Source organism: Scyliorhinus canicula, chromosome 13 (genome assembly GCF_902713615.1).
Source record: "Scyliorhinus canicula chromosome 13, sScyCan1.1, whole genome shotgun sequence".
Taxonomy (NCBI): Eukaryota; Metazoa; Chordata; class Chondrichthyes; order Carcharhiniformes; family Scyliorhinidae; genus Scyliorhinus; species Scyliorhinus canicula.
The window spans coordinates 55,170,698-55,186,973 of record NC_052158.1 but is presented as its reverse complement, the minus strand read 5'-3'; the positions used below and the strand labels follow the sequence as shown (position 1 = coordinate 55,186,973).

Below are 16,276 nucleotides of genomic sequence, written 5' to 3'. Positions count from 1 at the left end.
AGGCAGTAGTGCTAACTACGATGCTGCCCCAATCAACCTTTCTAGAACAGGTTAGCTTCCTTTCCCCCAAGCTCACTTCAATTAAACTGTAAGTAGGTGGGTTTATGATAGGCTGGGTTCAGGTTTTATCATTTTTAACAATTTAACCCCTGCTCACCCTGGCTGGTTAAAATTTTCCCCAACATTTCAGAGTTGAAGTGGCCATTCTATGGAATTGGCTTCCTCGGAGAAGGTAAATTCAATTACTATAGGTTCATTCAGGTGAAAATTAGATACATTTCTTTCAGAGAATAATATTCTGTGCTTCAGTAATTTTGAGTCATTTTATGTGTGGAATATTTGGGAGCACCAGGTGATTGTAGACCAATGGGGAGGGGCGTGGATTATATGGAGCTAAAGTGGCAGGTAGGCTGACATTGTGAGGCAGAACACCTCTCCTGTTTAGAGATGAGCGGGAGGCAGTGCCACGCACGGCTACATTGTCAAGACTGGCATCTGCCACGTTCTGTGGGAGGAGCTGATCAGGAGCCCACCCTCCACCAGTGCCCCTGAAGGTCACCATCAGACACAATTTCTTTGCAAGGAGCTCCTTCCCAGCGTCCTCAGGGGACCTAGCAGCATCTTCACGACTCAATACAAAAATGTATATCAGAGGTGAGAGATACCTTCAGCATTGTCAAAAATTCACAATAAGAACGTAAGAACTAGGAGCAGGAGTAGGCCATCTGGCCCCTCGAGCCTGCTCCGCTATTCAACGAGATCATGGCTGATCTTTTGTGGACTCAGCTCCACTTTCCGGCCCCAACACCATAACCCTTAATAATGAGGGGGTGGGGAGATGGCGAGTGCTGGAGATGGGGAACGAGTGCCGGGGAGGGGGGACGAGCGCCAGGGAGGGGGACGAGTGCCGGGGAGGGGGTGAGAGGGTGAGTTCCGGGGAGGGTGGAGAGGACGAGGGAGGTCGTCCGCTGGCCAGGTGCGAGCCTGCAACAGTCGCGCTCATGCAGCCCATGGCACCTGGCGGTTGGTATGGGCAATGATGACATGTCGTTGTTTCCCTCCCCCTCACCCCCAGCCCCTGCAGGTCGTTATGTTTGCTGATCAGCCAGCGATGTTGGCCGCCATGGCGGCAGCCGTACTTCTCCATGTTGCCCTGGGGGAGCTGGAGCAGGAGCGTGCCAGGGAGGTGGCGCAGGCTGCCGTAGAGGGGCAGGTGGCAGCCGCTCCGGCTGGAGGGACGCACGCCCAACAGGACGAGGAGGAGGAGGAGGTGGTGGTACCACGGCGATGGAGACGCCCGATGAGGCCCCGTGTGTACCGGCCCGGCTCGTCACACCAGGACCTCACCGACCGGGCATGCAGGAGGAGACTCCGGATGAGCCAGGAAACCGTTGCCCATAAGTGCCACCTGATGGCACACCTGGCACCGCGTGGCACTGGGGGAGGACACCCTCTCCCCGTGTCCGTCAAGGTTACTGTGGCCCTGAACTTCTATGCCACGGGTCATTCCAGGAGCCGAGTGGGGACCTGTCCAGCATCGCACAGACATCGGTGCACCGGTGCATTCGAACAGTGACAGACGCCCTATCTGCCATTGTGGATCGCTACATCCAGTTCCCTGTGGACCGGACCAGCCAGGAAGCCCGGGCAGCGGGCTTTGCTGCCCTGGCCGGTTTTCCCATGGTCCAGGGGGCGATTGATGGGATGCACGTCGCCGTGTGGTCACCTGCAGATAACAGGGCCGTGTTCACCAATAGGAGGGGGACCTATTCCATGAACATTCAGGTGGTCTGCGACCACCGCATGATTATCCTGCACGTCTGCGCCCGGTGCCCGGGAAGTGTACATGACTCATACGTATTGGCGCAGTCTTACATCCCCGGCATGTTCGAGGGACACCAACACCGGCTGAGTGACTGGTTGCTGGGCGCCAGGGATTACCCGTTGTGGTTGTGTCTGATGACGCCTATACGGAGGCCGCAGACCGACATGGAGAACCGCTACAACGATGCCCGTGCAGCGACCAGGGGTGTGATAGAGAAGTGCTTTTGGTTGCTAAAAATGCGTTTCAGGTGCCTGGACCGCTCTGGAGGGGCCCTTCAGTACCTGCCAGATAGGGTCGGCCACATCATTGTGGTATGCTGTGTCCTGCACAACATAGCCCAGCAGACGGGCGATGTGTCGCAGACAGAGGAGGGGGGAGTGGAGGAGCAGCGGGGGAGCAGTCCTCCCCCCACCCACCCACCACCAACTGCCCCCACCCCATCTGCATGCACACCACTCCTGCATTGGACATCCAATGGCACAACGGGCCGGGCTCACACGGCCGCCGGTGGAAGCGTGTCTATTGCCGGCCATGGAGGATGATGACAACCCGCTCTGCGATGAGCCCCTGGCTCTACATTATTGGACAATGTCTGACCCATGGCCATAGTACCACCCTCCACCCGGACCATCCCTGCATGCGGCCGTGACACTGCAGCGCACGGTCCCGTCCTCTGCCCAGGGGGATGGCGAGGGCGACCCGGGGGAGGGGGGGAACAGTCACGTGGGGCCGACGTAATACCACCCCTCACACACACACTGGCGCTCACCTCGTACCACACCCCCCGCACGCTTTGGACAGAACACAAAGGCAGATTAGTATGTGTGAAAGTGATTTTAATGACAAACAGTCCATACACGTGCCCTAGCCTCTATAACTCGTCTGTGCCCTGTACCTGTGCCAACTTACTCTGTATCTAATTGTTTGGCCTTCTGGGCCCTTTGACTACGTCTAGGTGGTTCCCCAGACAGTACAGCAGAACTGGAGGTGGACTCCGGTGATTCCTGCCCTGTGACTCGGGATCCCTTTGGCAGCCGTGTCCTGGGCGGCCTAGATGGGCCAGGCTGCGGCTCGGGTGACTGGGATGGTGAGCTGACAGCCTGTCCTGCCCGTTGCCCACCAGATGCACCTGGGACAGAAGCGGGGGAGTCTGAGATGCCGCGGTGTTCTGGGACCTCCCCTACAGGGGACCCGGGACGGGCCCCAGCACCTCCTCCTCACTCGGGGTGCCCGATGGCCCCCGGGCCTCTACATGGGTCGGGGGTGCGAATGGACCGGCCATCCAACGCACCCCCCCCCCCCCCCTCCCCCTCGACACCTGGCGCAGCCAGTGCTGGAGACCCATCCTGGTATCGACAGGGGTCTGCAAGTTTATTGCCTCGTACCTATTGCCTCCACCGCAGACGCCACCCGTGCGGTTTTGGCCTGGCTGGCACGCATGACCGGCGCCACTGCCAGCACCTGGACATGGCTGGACTCCTCCACCTGCGTCTGCAGCTGCCACAATCCGGCCGTCACCCCCTTCGCTCGTCCCTGGTTTGGTGACTGCAAATGGTCTATGGGTGGGTGTGGTAACTCCAAGAACCCGGGACCCATCTGGGCGGCAGATGTTTGTTTGGGCCAGGATGCCCTCCGACCTCCCGGCCCCTTTGCTCCACCTGCTGTCCCGGTACAGCTGTGGTGTGCGCACCAGTGAGTGTCGCAGACGCCTCATCACTAAAGTGCCCAACCGAGGTGTCTCTGCGATGGTGGAGGGTGTTGGTGAAAGCAGTGGCGTCGTGAGCATTTTCTGACCCAGAAACCATGGTCCCCTGGGGTGGCGTTTCCTGTCCACCCATCCGCTGTGTGTCACTGTCCTGTCTTTCGGTGTCATGTATGTCGGTGTCCCGGGTAGAGGTGTCCTGGATAGTGCTGTCCCGGGAGGGCTGTGCTGGGCAGGGAAGTCCTGGGTTGGGCTGTCCTGGCTGGTGGTGTTGCCACACCCGCACGAGATGGGGGCGTTGTCTCCGTGTTGCTCCGGGTTGTCCCAGTCTCGTGGCCACCCAGGGGCGTTGTGTGGGCGTTGCATGCCGGAGGGGCTGGGTCTCTCCCTGTCTCGTGGCCGCACTGGGGCATCCTGCGGGCGGTCGGCATCCGTGGGGACGGGTGCCTCGACGTTTGGTCCTGCAATACACAATGCAGCAGCATAGTTAGACACGTGGGCGGTGATCGGGATTATGGGGGAGGGGGGATTTTGGAAATATTGGGGAGTGCGGATATGGGGGAGGGGGGATATGGGGCATATTGGGGAGGAGAGATATGGGGGAGGGGGGATATGGGGGATATTGGGGAGGAGAGATATGGGAAGGGGGAATATGGGGGAAATGGGAGAGGGGGGATATGGAGGATATGGTGGGATATGGGGGAGGGGGATATGGGGGAGGGGGAATATGGGGGAAATGGAGGAGGGGGGATATGGAGGATATGGGGGGATATGGGGGAGGGGGAATATGTGGGAAATGGAGGAGGGGGATATGGAGGATATGGGGAGGGGGGAATATGGGGGAGATATGGGGAGGGGGATATGGGCAATATGGAGGAGGGGGATATGGGGGAGGGGGTATGGGGGAGGGGAGAGGGGATATGGGGAGGGGGGATATGGCGGAGGGAGAATATGGGGGTAAGGGGGGGCCTTTGGGGGGTCTTACTTGGTGGTGCGCCCCCAACCTCTGCATCGGCAACCTCCCGGTCCTCGGGTCCGCCTGCCAGTTCCAGGGCCCTCTCCTCATGAACGTTGAGTGGTCTCTCATCAGCTCTGCCCCCTCCGGTCCTCTCACGCTCCCTGTTGTTGTGTGCACACTTCTCCTGTGGGGGGGGGGGGGGGGGGGGCAAGGATAAAGGGCAACAGTGTTAGGCAGGGATATACATGCAGGCCAGCGGTGTGTGCATATTGGCATAGGTACGCAGCACATTAGTGTTAGAGTTAGGGTTAGGGTTGGTTGCACCTGGGGGTGTGCCGCACATCAGGGAGGGGGGAGGGGGGCGGGTACTCACCCTGGCTGCCCTGACAAGGCCATTCACCTTCTTGTAGCCTTGTGCGCCTGTCCTTGGTGTTACAGCCACAGCGCTGACGGCCTCAGCCACCTCCCTCCACAGGCGCCGGCTGAAGCGTGGAGCTACCCTGCGGCCGTGTCCGGGGTACAGGGCCTCCCTCCTCTGCTCTACTGCGCACAGGAGCGCGTCGATGTTGCGCTCCTGGAACCTCGGGGCTGCGCGGTGGGGCGACCATCTTGTCAGATCTCCGGGATGGGTGGGTGCATCTTTTATGCTGTGACACCGCCTGGCGTCAATGACGCTGCGCGTCCGCGGCGGATGGCGCCGTAGCGAATGGCGTCACGCCGCTACTAACCCATTCCGGGCTGGAGAATTTGCGCCATTTGGGGGGCCCGACGCCAGAGTGATCTGCACCATTTTTGGTGCATGGTTCCGGCCATCACGCCGATTATTGGAGAATCCCGCCCCATGCACGTATCCTGGCAGTTCCCGTGGCTCCTTCATCCTGAGTCACTCCCAGGTGCCACAGCTATTTGAGGGGCTGTGGCACTTTTCGGTTGGTTGTTGGGTGGCAAGGCTTACCTATGAAGAGATGGCTCATAATACCCATGCTTCATCCTTGAAGGAGAGGTACACGTGCATTCTGTGACAAGGTCCATCATTGAGAAATCATTGCCACCCTGAAGATGCACTTGAATATTTAGGACCGTTCATGTAGGGCTTTGCAGCATTCCACAGAGGGTGTCCCACGTCATCCTGGTCTGTATTGTCCTTGACAATCTGCGCTTCCAAAGGGGAATACATGGAGAAGGCTGGTAACTCCTCGGACGAGGAGGATATGAAAGGGCCGGGAAGAGGGAGATGATGGTCAAATTCCGTTTGATACTATTGCAGTGGTAGGATGTAGAAGAGTTGCTTGTTATACTCTGATAGCCACAAGCAGCAATAAAGTCCAGTCAAAGGGATCAGATGCAATTCTCCCGTCCCTTAGCCCATGCCAATGATTGGAAAGGCCTTCAGGAACAGTGACAGCACAAGCAAGGTCAGCAATCTGTCTTGAACCTGTAACCCTCAAGGCTCACAAAGTCCTCGTTCTTGGCAAGCTCAGCACACAAAGCTTTATATGTGTACAGGTGTGTGAGATGGAAGGCGGCACACCAATGCAGCTTATGCAGCAATTGTTCCTTGAAGGAAGCACTTTGGGCAGTCACAGAGATTTGCACATGAAAGCAGAGGCCATCATATGTTTTCATACTCACAGTGAACACAGCTCAATGCTGATGGTGCAACATCACATTTAGTCTTCCAAGACACAAAATACACAATTCTATCGTGTGTTGCAAGGCTAAAGGATCAAATCTCAATTTGCAGTCACTTTGGGCATGGTGTGCGGGTTAGGTGGATTGGCCATGATCAATTGCCCCTTAGTGTTCAGGGTTGTGCAGACGACAAAGAACAAAGAAACGTACAGCACAGGAACAGGCCCTTCGGCCCTCCAAGCCCGTGCCGACCATGCTGCCTGTCTAAACTAAAATCTTCTACACTTCCTGGGTCCGTATCCCTCTATTCCCATCCTATTCATGTATTTATCAAGATGCCCCTTAAATGTCACTATCGTCCCTGCTTCCACCACCTCCTCCGGCAGCGAGTTCCAGGCACCCACTACCCTCTGTGTAAAAAAAACCTGCCTCGTACATTTCCTATAAACCTTGCCCCTCGCACCTTAAACCTATGCCCCCTAGTAATTGAGCCCTCTACCCTGGGGAAAAGCATCTGACTATCCACTCTGTCTATGCCCCTCATAACTTTGTAGACCTCTATCAGGTCGTCTCTCAACCTCCGTCATTCCAGTGAGAACAAAACGAGTTGATTCAACCTCTCCTCGTAGCTAATGCCCTCCATACCAGGCAACATCCTGTTAAATCTCTTCTGCACCCTCTCTAAAGCCTCCACATCCTTCTGGTAGTGTGGCGACCAGAATTGAACACTATACTCCAAGTGTGGCCTAACTAAGGTTCTATACAGCTGCAACATGACTTATCAATTCTTATACTCAATGCCCCGGCCAATGAAGGCAAGCATTCCGTATGCCTTCTTGACTACCTTCTCCACCTGTGTTGCCCCTTTCAGTGACCTGTGGACCTGTATACCTAGATCTCTCTGCAAACTTACTAATCAGACCAGTTACATTTTCCTCCAAATCATTTATATATACTATGAACAGCAAAGGTCCCAGCACTGATCCCTGTGGAACACCACTAGTCACAGCCCTCCAATCAGAAAAGCACCCTTCCATTGCTCTGTCTGCCTTCTTTGACCTAGCCAGTTCTGTATCCGCCTTGCAGCTCGCTCCTGATCCCATGTGACTTCACCTTTTGTACCAGTCTACTCTGTAGCCTCCTTCAGTATTCTGGGGTAGATCCCATTCGCGCTGGGGACTTATCTACCTCAATATTTTCAAGACGCCCAAAACCTTGTCTTTTTGGATCTCAATGTGACCCAGGCTATCTAGACACCCTTCTCCAGTGCAAAGATAGGACAGGAGCCTGGTTCAGGTGCTCTTTCAGAGGGTCAGTGCAAACACGATGGGCCAAATAGCCTCCTTCAGCACTGTAGGGATTCCATGATAGAACATAGAACAGTACAGCACAGAACAGGCCCTTCGGCCCTCAATGTTGTGCCGAGCCATGATCACCCTACTCAAACCCACATATCCACCCTATACCCGTAACCCAACAACCCCTCCTACCTTACTTTTTTATTAGGACACTACGGGCAATTTAGCATGGCCAATCCACCTAACCCGCACATCTTTGGACTGTGGGTGGAAACCGGAGCACCCGGAGGAAACCCACGCACACACGGGGAGAACGTGCAGACTCCACACAGACAGTGACCCAGCCGGGAATCGAACCTGGGACCCTGGAGCTGTGAAGCATTTATGCTAACCACCATGCTACCCTGCTGCCCTAAACATTATCCCTTACAATGCACAAGGGAAGAGTGACAGATTTGTGTCCACTAAATATCACTTGAAGGCTCACAATGGGAAGTAATCACACAGATAGATAGTTGGTGGGCTTCTCCCTTTTGGGGTCTAAGTCCCCACGCCCACCGGAAAACGGGTAAGAATCACTCCGGACTTTGTCCTCGAAAGTCCGGGGTGATTCCCCATTTTTCAGGGGGCTAGTAGGGTCCCGGCATACATCCCACAGCTCTTGCTGCCGGAGGGGCCCTGCTGTCCAGACCTTCCGGCCGCGCATGCGTTCGGCGGCCCACTTCGGCGCGGGCGCCGCCAACATGATGGAACCACACAGTGGGCCCACACGGTAAGGTTGGGAACCCCTAGATCGCAATGGCCCGCCGATCGGTGGCCCCCCAATCACGGGCCTGGCCGCCGCTGAGGTCCCGCCCAGAGTCAGATTCCCCTCACCCCCACCAGGACCGCGGCCATGGATCTGAGCTCCCGCCGGGTAGTACCAGATGTGAACCACGCCGGTGGGAGTTCAGCCGGTCGACCCCGGAAGACTGCCGCAAGGGTCTCTTTCAGCGGCCCCCAATTAGTGCAGCGTCGACCGTGCGCGCTCGACTGGCGGATCCGCGGAGAATCACGGAAGCGCCATCACGCCAGATTTCCGGCATGAATGGCTATCCTCTGGCCCCGCGCCGGGCACGATTCCGGTGTGGAGGGTCGGAGAATCCCGCCGCTTGAGTCACCCTAGCAATAAGAGAGCACATAGATTCGTATACAAGAGGGATTGCACCCAGATCACTTTAAGAGCTTCCTGGAAGGATGTGGAAGGCGTCATTAACTCAAAATATATTTACAAAGCAGAATGATAAGTGTAATGAGTGACCATCCGCACCACAATAGTGATTTCTTACACCTTCTCCTACATCTTGCTGCATCACCTTGCTGACTGCAATATCCTGTTCTCTGGGATGAACTTCGCAGGTGTCCTCCGTGTTGAGGCCTGGAAGACCCCAGCGTAGCAAGGGTCTCCTGCTGTGGGGTAGGTGCACTGTCCTCAACCTGTCGAGATGGAGCTGATGGGGTTACAGGTTGAGGAGATTGGGAGTACTGGACAGTGAGTGGATGGCCTCAAAATGTCCAGCTGATGGTCCTCCTCCATTTGGCTGTCTGAGGGCACCTGCCTGGATGAGAAGGGGCACTTTTCTCAGAGAGTGTGGTTGAGGTACGCCTCAGCACTGCGATAGGCATCTGGATAATGACACCATTGCGAATGACGTTCTGGATGGTGATTGCTGGTGGTACTGGCTTTGGTGAACTATAAAGTTTCCTTGAGAAACGGTTCAACAGAACATATTGTACCTGGATGGCAGCTCGTCCCTGGGGCTGGTCTGCCCACCAACCGTCCGCCCCCTCAAGTATTCCTACCTCTACCTGATATACCGGATTAGCTGTGTGCTGTGCACCAGATAGTGTCCCAGTAGCCTCTTCACTAAAGTGCCTAACCAAGGTGAGTGTCTCTGGGATGGTGGAGGGTTTTGGAGACAATTGTGATGGGAAATCACTGTCAACCTCCGACTCGAGCTCCGAGGTCTCCTGAGTCCTAGTTGGAGGGCTGGTGTCCGAGCTGCTCCCATTGTTGCTCAGTTCATGGGGCGGGGGTCTCCAGCTAAGGCACAGGCTGGGGAAGGGTATAACAGATCACCAACAGGTACTGCAAGATACAAGACAACAATACAAGATATTAGACCGGGGTGAGCAGGGTAGAGTGAGGGTGGTGTGGGGGTTGACACATGTGTCATGGGGAGCCGCAACTAAGCGGGGTCTCACTTCCCCCGCAGGGCGGCTGAACGCCACCTTGGAGACCTCCTGTTCCTCCTGGCTGCTAACCATGTTCAGGGCTCTCTGCTCACCCTCGGTGAGGGACCACAGGTCTGGCAATCCCCGGCAGTATTCTCCTGCTCCCGGCGGTTATAGGCGTCCTTCTCCTGTTAGATAGTCCGACGCATTCAGCCCAGCGGGTGGGTAGCTGGTGACCTTAGTGGCCAGGGCGCTCGGCCATGGCGGCCAGTATGGGTGCCGGCATGTGGTGCTGCATGTAGGTGGGGGTTCGCCCGACCCCTGGATGTGTGGATGGGGATTGGTGCCAGGGGCTCAGTGATGCCCTACTCACCCTGGCTGCCCTGAGGAGGTTGTGCAGTTTTTTTGCTGCACATTTGGTCGGTCCGGATGATGTTGCCCGCGACACTGACCGCCTCTGTCACCTCCGCCCAGGCACGGTCACGCCAGCAGCTGCAGCCTCCTTCCTAGGCCGGGGTACATGGTCATCCTCCTCTCCTCCACGTCGTCCTGGAGGGTCTCCAGTTCTGCATCCGGAAACCTTGGTGCTGCTGTCCTCGCTGCCCTCTTATTGGCTAGGATGGCCTGTGTGGGGAGTGAAGTGTGCATATGCAGCTGGAGCTTGTCAGTCCCCTGAGTGTCAATCGCAAAACGGGCGAATCCCGCATCATTTTTCATTGGAATCGATTGTTTTCCATATGGCGCAAGTGCTAGCCCTTTAAAAGTAACAGAATCGGTCCAGATACGCCGCCAGTTTTGCTCTCGTGAATGTCCACAAATTCTGCGTTGGCGTCAACACTTAGAGCTGGATTCTCCGCTGGTGGGATTCTCCGTTGTGCTGGCTGGCAGGGCACCCACCTCAGGGATTTTCCAACGGCATGGGGCTGCCCACAATGGGAAACGCCATTGACCCGCTGGCGGGACGGAGAATCTGTCTCAGTAACAGGGAATCTCGCCCACTGTTTCTTACACTGTGCTGCTGCAATGCAATATTACAAAATGCACTGATATTGAAAAACATTATTGTCTTGCAGATTCTGCCAATTCTCAAAAATATAAGCTGAAAGAAATTAAAAGTGAGTGCTGTGTGAGTGTATTTTTCTTCTCCATGAGCCCGTTTGACTTTATAATGTTGGAATGGGAAATTTTTGTTTTAATCTGTTTAGAAAATAAAGTTGAGTAATTATTCAAAGAACAATGAATGTTCGTGCGAAGCTCCTTTTGGGCCCAGACAAGACCTTTTATAATCCAATTCTCTTTTAAACTTACTGGCGACTTCCCATGATAATTGGAGAATAAAACGTGTTGATCATTTCAGCACTATGTTCAATAAGTATATTTATGTTGTTTGTAGCTCTAATTCTTAACTGACAGTGCCAACAATGTAAACAACCACAATTTTAAATGACTAACAGAACATGAACAAAGTGAATGAGCTGGAGGTAAATCAATACAATCAGAGCATCGAATCCCGAAGAACATTTTACAGGGGATATGTTAGCTTTATCACTGGAAATGGTGACATTATTACTACGTTAAACATTGCTCACCGCAATGCCAAATCCAGGCTTGGGCTGACAAGTTGCAAGTTCCATTCGTGCCATGAAACTATCAAGCAATGACCATCTTCAACAAGAAAGGATATAACTATCGCCCCCTGAATTCAATGCCATTAACATCGCTGAATCCCCCACAATTAACATCCTGGGGGTCACCATTGATCAGAAACTGAACTGGACTAGCCATATTAAAACTGACCCTCCAAGTCACTCACCACCCTGACTTGGAAATATATCACTGTTCTTTTACTGCCGCTGGGGCAAAATCCTGGAACCCCCTCACGAACAGCACAGTGGGTGTACCTACACTTCAAGGACTGCAGCGGCTCAAGAAGGCAGATTAGAGGCTAGGAATTCTACGGCTAATCTTACGGTGAATAACTCACCATCTGACACCCCATAGCCTGTCTGTCTTCTACAAGGCACAAGTCAGGAATGTTATAGAATATTCGCCACTTCCCTGGATGAGTGCAGCTCCAACAACATTCACAAAGCTTGACACCATCCTGGACAAAGAAGTCTGCTTGATTGCTCCCCATTCCACAAACATCCAAACCCTCCATCACCGATGAACAGTGGCAGCCGTGTGTACCATCTATAAGATGCACTGCAGTACTCACCAAGGTTCATTAGGCAGGCAGCACTTTCCAAAAGCCACCTCTGCAGGCAATCAAACAAAGATCATTCCTTGTTACAGTGAGGTAACTGTACCCCTCTGTCAACTTCCCCAACAGGATGTCAAATGGTGTTTGTGGGAGCACCACAATGCCCATTCAACCAACTCGGATGTGCTGTCTGTCCCTTCAGTGTTTCAATACTTCGACATCCAAGCATCTGCACTCTAATCAGCAGATGCCTCTCAGCACAGACTCGGAGCAGCGGGCATCCAGAATGGCAGACCAGTGGCCTTGGCAAGGGCTCTTACTGACGTGGAACTCGTTATGCCCAGATTGAGTTGGAACTCTCTGCCCTTGGATATGGGGAACAGGCAGGGAGGTGGATTTGAGACCAGGAAGAGATCAGCCCTGATCTGATTGAATGGCAGAGCAGGCTCGAAGGGTTGAATTGCTCTTAATTCCTATGTTCCTGGGCCATAGCCCTCACATATCAGAAATTTCATGGTTGCACTTGGGGTCGACCTGCCAACACTGAAACTGATTACCAGCCTTTAAAAGCCCCTCCATACTACATCACCGCACCCACAGCAGACGATGCTCACGCTACAATGCTACAACCTCAGTTTGATCCACATGCGCGGTGAGAAGATATACCTCGCTGATGCTGTCTCCAGGGCTTACTGAGCCATCACAGAGCAAGCAGATTATGGGGAGGACATTGGTATTATGATGATTCAGTAGCTGTTATCCCACAGAATCGAGGAAGTCCAAGCAGCTCCATGATGTCATCATGAAAGGCAGGCCCAGGATGTAAAATGAACATCCCCACAAGCTCCACACTTTTCAAGCCATGAGCGAGGAAATAACCTTGCAGGATGGACTAATGGCCCTGGGGTTTGTCACCCTGAGCTCTCTGTGAGGTACTGCACCCAGTAACTCCACCATGGAAATCCAGGGTGGAAGCAACAAAGTGGAGGGCAAAGAAAATCATGTACTGGGCCTCAGTGTATGAGGACATAGAGAGGGAAGCATCCAGATGGGCACTCAAGCCTCATCAAATCAAAGAACCACTGCATCCCATGAGGTTGCACACCCTGCAATGCCACTCACCATGGCAAGTATATTTGTCTGGAATGGAAGGCAACACCTGGTTTAATGGTCCCCGACTAGACCCCAACAGTGGCTAGGATACTGGACAGAAACAGTAATATTTTAGTTTAATTTTGTAAGATTGTGAGGAAAGGATACCTCTCTCCAGGAGTGATTTCACACAAAATAAGGATATGGTTCATTAAAGCAAACTTTATTACTAAAACAGTATTAAAATATCTTTACCATCACACCAGAAAATAACTTACAATTACTCCTTAAACAATACTACTCAATACAGTGAACACAATACAGTGAACACAACTGTTAACTTTATTTCTACTCAAACAACAAGAAAAAATATCTCGCTTCTCAATCCACTTTAACTACCAATACCACATAGCTGCTTTACAGAGATGTTCTTCGAGGAAGAAAGATCTTTCGACACTGCACTAAAAAAGTCTGAATCCTGTCAGAACCATGCAGAAACTCCGGCTGTATGTCTTCAGAAGATGCTTCTCAGCTTGTTTCAGCTCTTCTTGTCAGACAAGTGTGAGCTGCTTAAAAAGATTGTTAGTCTCTTTCAACTGAACTACAGTGAGAGCAAACTGCTTGACCTCTGGCCACAGCTTCATCTAGAACTCCACTGGCCTGCTTTCTAAAAAATCCCTGATCAGCTCCACCCAGAAACAACATCAATTTACCACGCTGAAATCTACTTAACTCCACAGGGAATCCCCTTAATCCAAAGGAAGCTGAATTGTCCCAAGCTTTTTTACGATGCCTTAATTGTACCTTTGGCTCCCAGAACCTTTGTTGTCTTTCAAACTAGGATTTATTTTTTGAAAACATGACTGCAGCAGTCAAATACTAACCCTTACTGCGATATTTCAAAAAACGATAATTCACTTCTTCTGAAATTCCTATGTTCACCACACAAGTCCTTGATGATTCATTCACATGGTGGTTTGAAGTTAATTCCTCGCCCCTCATGAAGAGCATCACAATAGTTGGAAAGCTGATGAGACTCTTTGCTGCCCATCTCATTGCACAATTCCCAGCAGTTTGTCTCCAGCGAATTCAAGGACTTTGCACACACACGGGACTTTGCACACACACGGGACTTTGCACACACACGGGACTTTGCACACACACGGGACATTGCACACACACGGGACTTTGTGCACATTGGGGGCTACTTGTACTATATTCAATCAAATGGTGTGACGGAGAAAAGCACCTCCTCAGTAAATGCCTCTGTGACAACACAGACCTCTATCCCACAATACGTAGTCTATGTAACCTATCAAAAGAACATAAGAGCATAAGAATTAGGAGCAGGGGTAGACCATCTGGCCCCTCGAGCCTGCTCCGCCATTCAATGAGATCATGGCTGATCTTTTGTGGACTCAGCTCCACTTTTCGGCATGAACACCATAACCCTTAATCCCTTTATTCTTCAAAAAACTATCTTTACCTTAAAAACATTTAATGAAGGAGCCTTAACTGCTTCACTGGGCAAGGAATTCCATAGATTCACAACCCTTTAGGTGAAGAGGTTCCTCCTCAACTCAGTCCTAAATCTACTTCCCCTTATTTTGAGACTATGCCCCCTAGTTCTGCTTTCACCCTCCAGTGGAAAAAACCTGCCCGCACCTATCCTATCTATTCCCTTCATAATTTTATTTGTTTCTATAAGATCCCCCCTCATCCTTCTAAATTCCAATGAGTACAGTCCCAGTCTACTCAACCTCTCCTCATAATCCAACCCCTTCAGCTCTGGAATTAACCTAGTGAATCTCCTCTGCACATCCTCCAGCGCCAGTACGTCCTTTCTCAGGTAAGGAGACTAAAACTGAACACAAAACTCCAGGTGTGGCCTCACTAACACCTTATACAATTGCAGCATAACCTCCCTAGTCTTAAACTTCATCCCTCTAGCAATGAAGGACAAAATTTCATTTGTCTTCTTAATCACCTGTTGCACCTGTAAACCAACTTTTTGCGACTCATGCACTAGCACACCCAGGTCTCTCTGCACAGCAGCATGTTTTAATATTTTATCATTTAAATAATAATCCCTTTTGCTGTTATTCCTACCAAAATGGATAACTTCACATTTGTCAACATTGTATTCCATCTGCCAGACCCGAGCCCATTCACTTAACCTATCCAAATCCCTCTGCAGACTTCCAGTATCCTCTGCACTTTTTGCTTTCCACTCACCTTCGTGCCAACTTGGACACATTGCCCTTGGTCCCCAACTCCTAATCATCTATGTAAAAAAGAGAGTCTGCCTTTACCAGAGAATGTTCTCCAGTGCACTGGAACCATGATCCCTGTCGCGAAGGTCCTGATGCAGCCTCAAGTGGAAACAAATGTGAGGGAAGCCCTCGTGAAACAGCGGCAAAGAAGGAAAAGACACTTATGCAGACTCAATACTCTGGAGCCAGCCAGACAGTCAGCATGCAAACCACATGCAGCCATTACAAACTGGCAGTGGTATACATCTATGTGCCCCAGCTAAACAGTTATATGATTGCCTCAGATTTTGCTTGTATGTCAGGAACCGGCATTACCTGTTACAGATACCTGAACCGCCACCACCAACTGCCACAGATGTTGACACACTGAGTCCACAATCTATGGCCCTTGCACTGATGAAGATGGAGCCCCCTCCTGCTACCAATGCAGCGATTCCTTCAGCAGGAGTATATATATATATATATATATGTACATACCAATTTTTGGAAGGGGGATGGGACTCGCTTGGGCTTTGTGCCAGGTTTTTGTGGCCAAATTCATGCTTTCTGCAATTTCAACATTCAGTGTTCCATTATTATAGTCAACATTGTTCTTTGCCAACTAAAATGGGAAGATGTGGAATGTGTATTCATGTATATATATTGCCATGACCTGTACACAGGAAGTGGGGTGTTGATAGCATGGGGGTTCTCGCCAATATGGCTACAGGCCTAGCATGTAAGGGCTGCTGAAGATTTTGAACAGTTTCCTTTGTCATTATTGCTACACAACCCAGCAACTTTATAGCTACAGACAGTGCCAACCCCCCAGTGATCCTCAATCTTCTTCATCTAATGCGGTCTGTTGCTACGTTTGTTTGCCCCCAGGATGCACGTCAGAGATGGAAGCAATCTGCTGCCTTCCACACCCTGTGGTCTTTGATGCCCTTGATGGACATGGTCTGCAGGGCCTGGGGCCCCGGCCGATATACTCAAGTTACTGGCTTTTCCATTCCACTCTGTTCTGCCCACTGCCATTGAGATGCAAGAGCCAGTGTCAGGAATGGGGGGGGGGGGGGGGGGGGTGTTCGGGAGACGGA

The 16,276-nt window shown here is 52.2% G+C and overlaps 1 protein-coding gene across 3 annotated transcripts in view; it reads left to right on the top strand.

Moving 5' to 3' along the window:
• The window catches only part of ky (kyphoscoliosis peptidase), a 216,912-nt gene that overhangs the window by 145,302 nt on the left and 55,334 nt on the right, over positions 1-16,276 (top strand). For 2 of the 3 annotated variants that reach the window (XM_038817555.1, XM_038817553.1), the window contains one exon: positions 10,703-10,744. The exons of the other annotated variant lie outside the window; for it this stretch is intronic. In XM_038817555.1, coding sequence (XP_038673483.1) covers positions 10,703-10,744 — 42 coding nt within the window. The remainder of the gene's footprint in view (positions 1-10,702; positions 10,745-16,276) is intronic. 3 annotated transcript variants of the gene reach the window in all.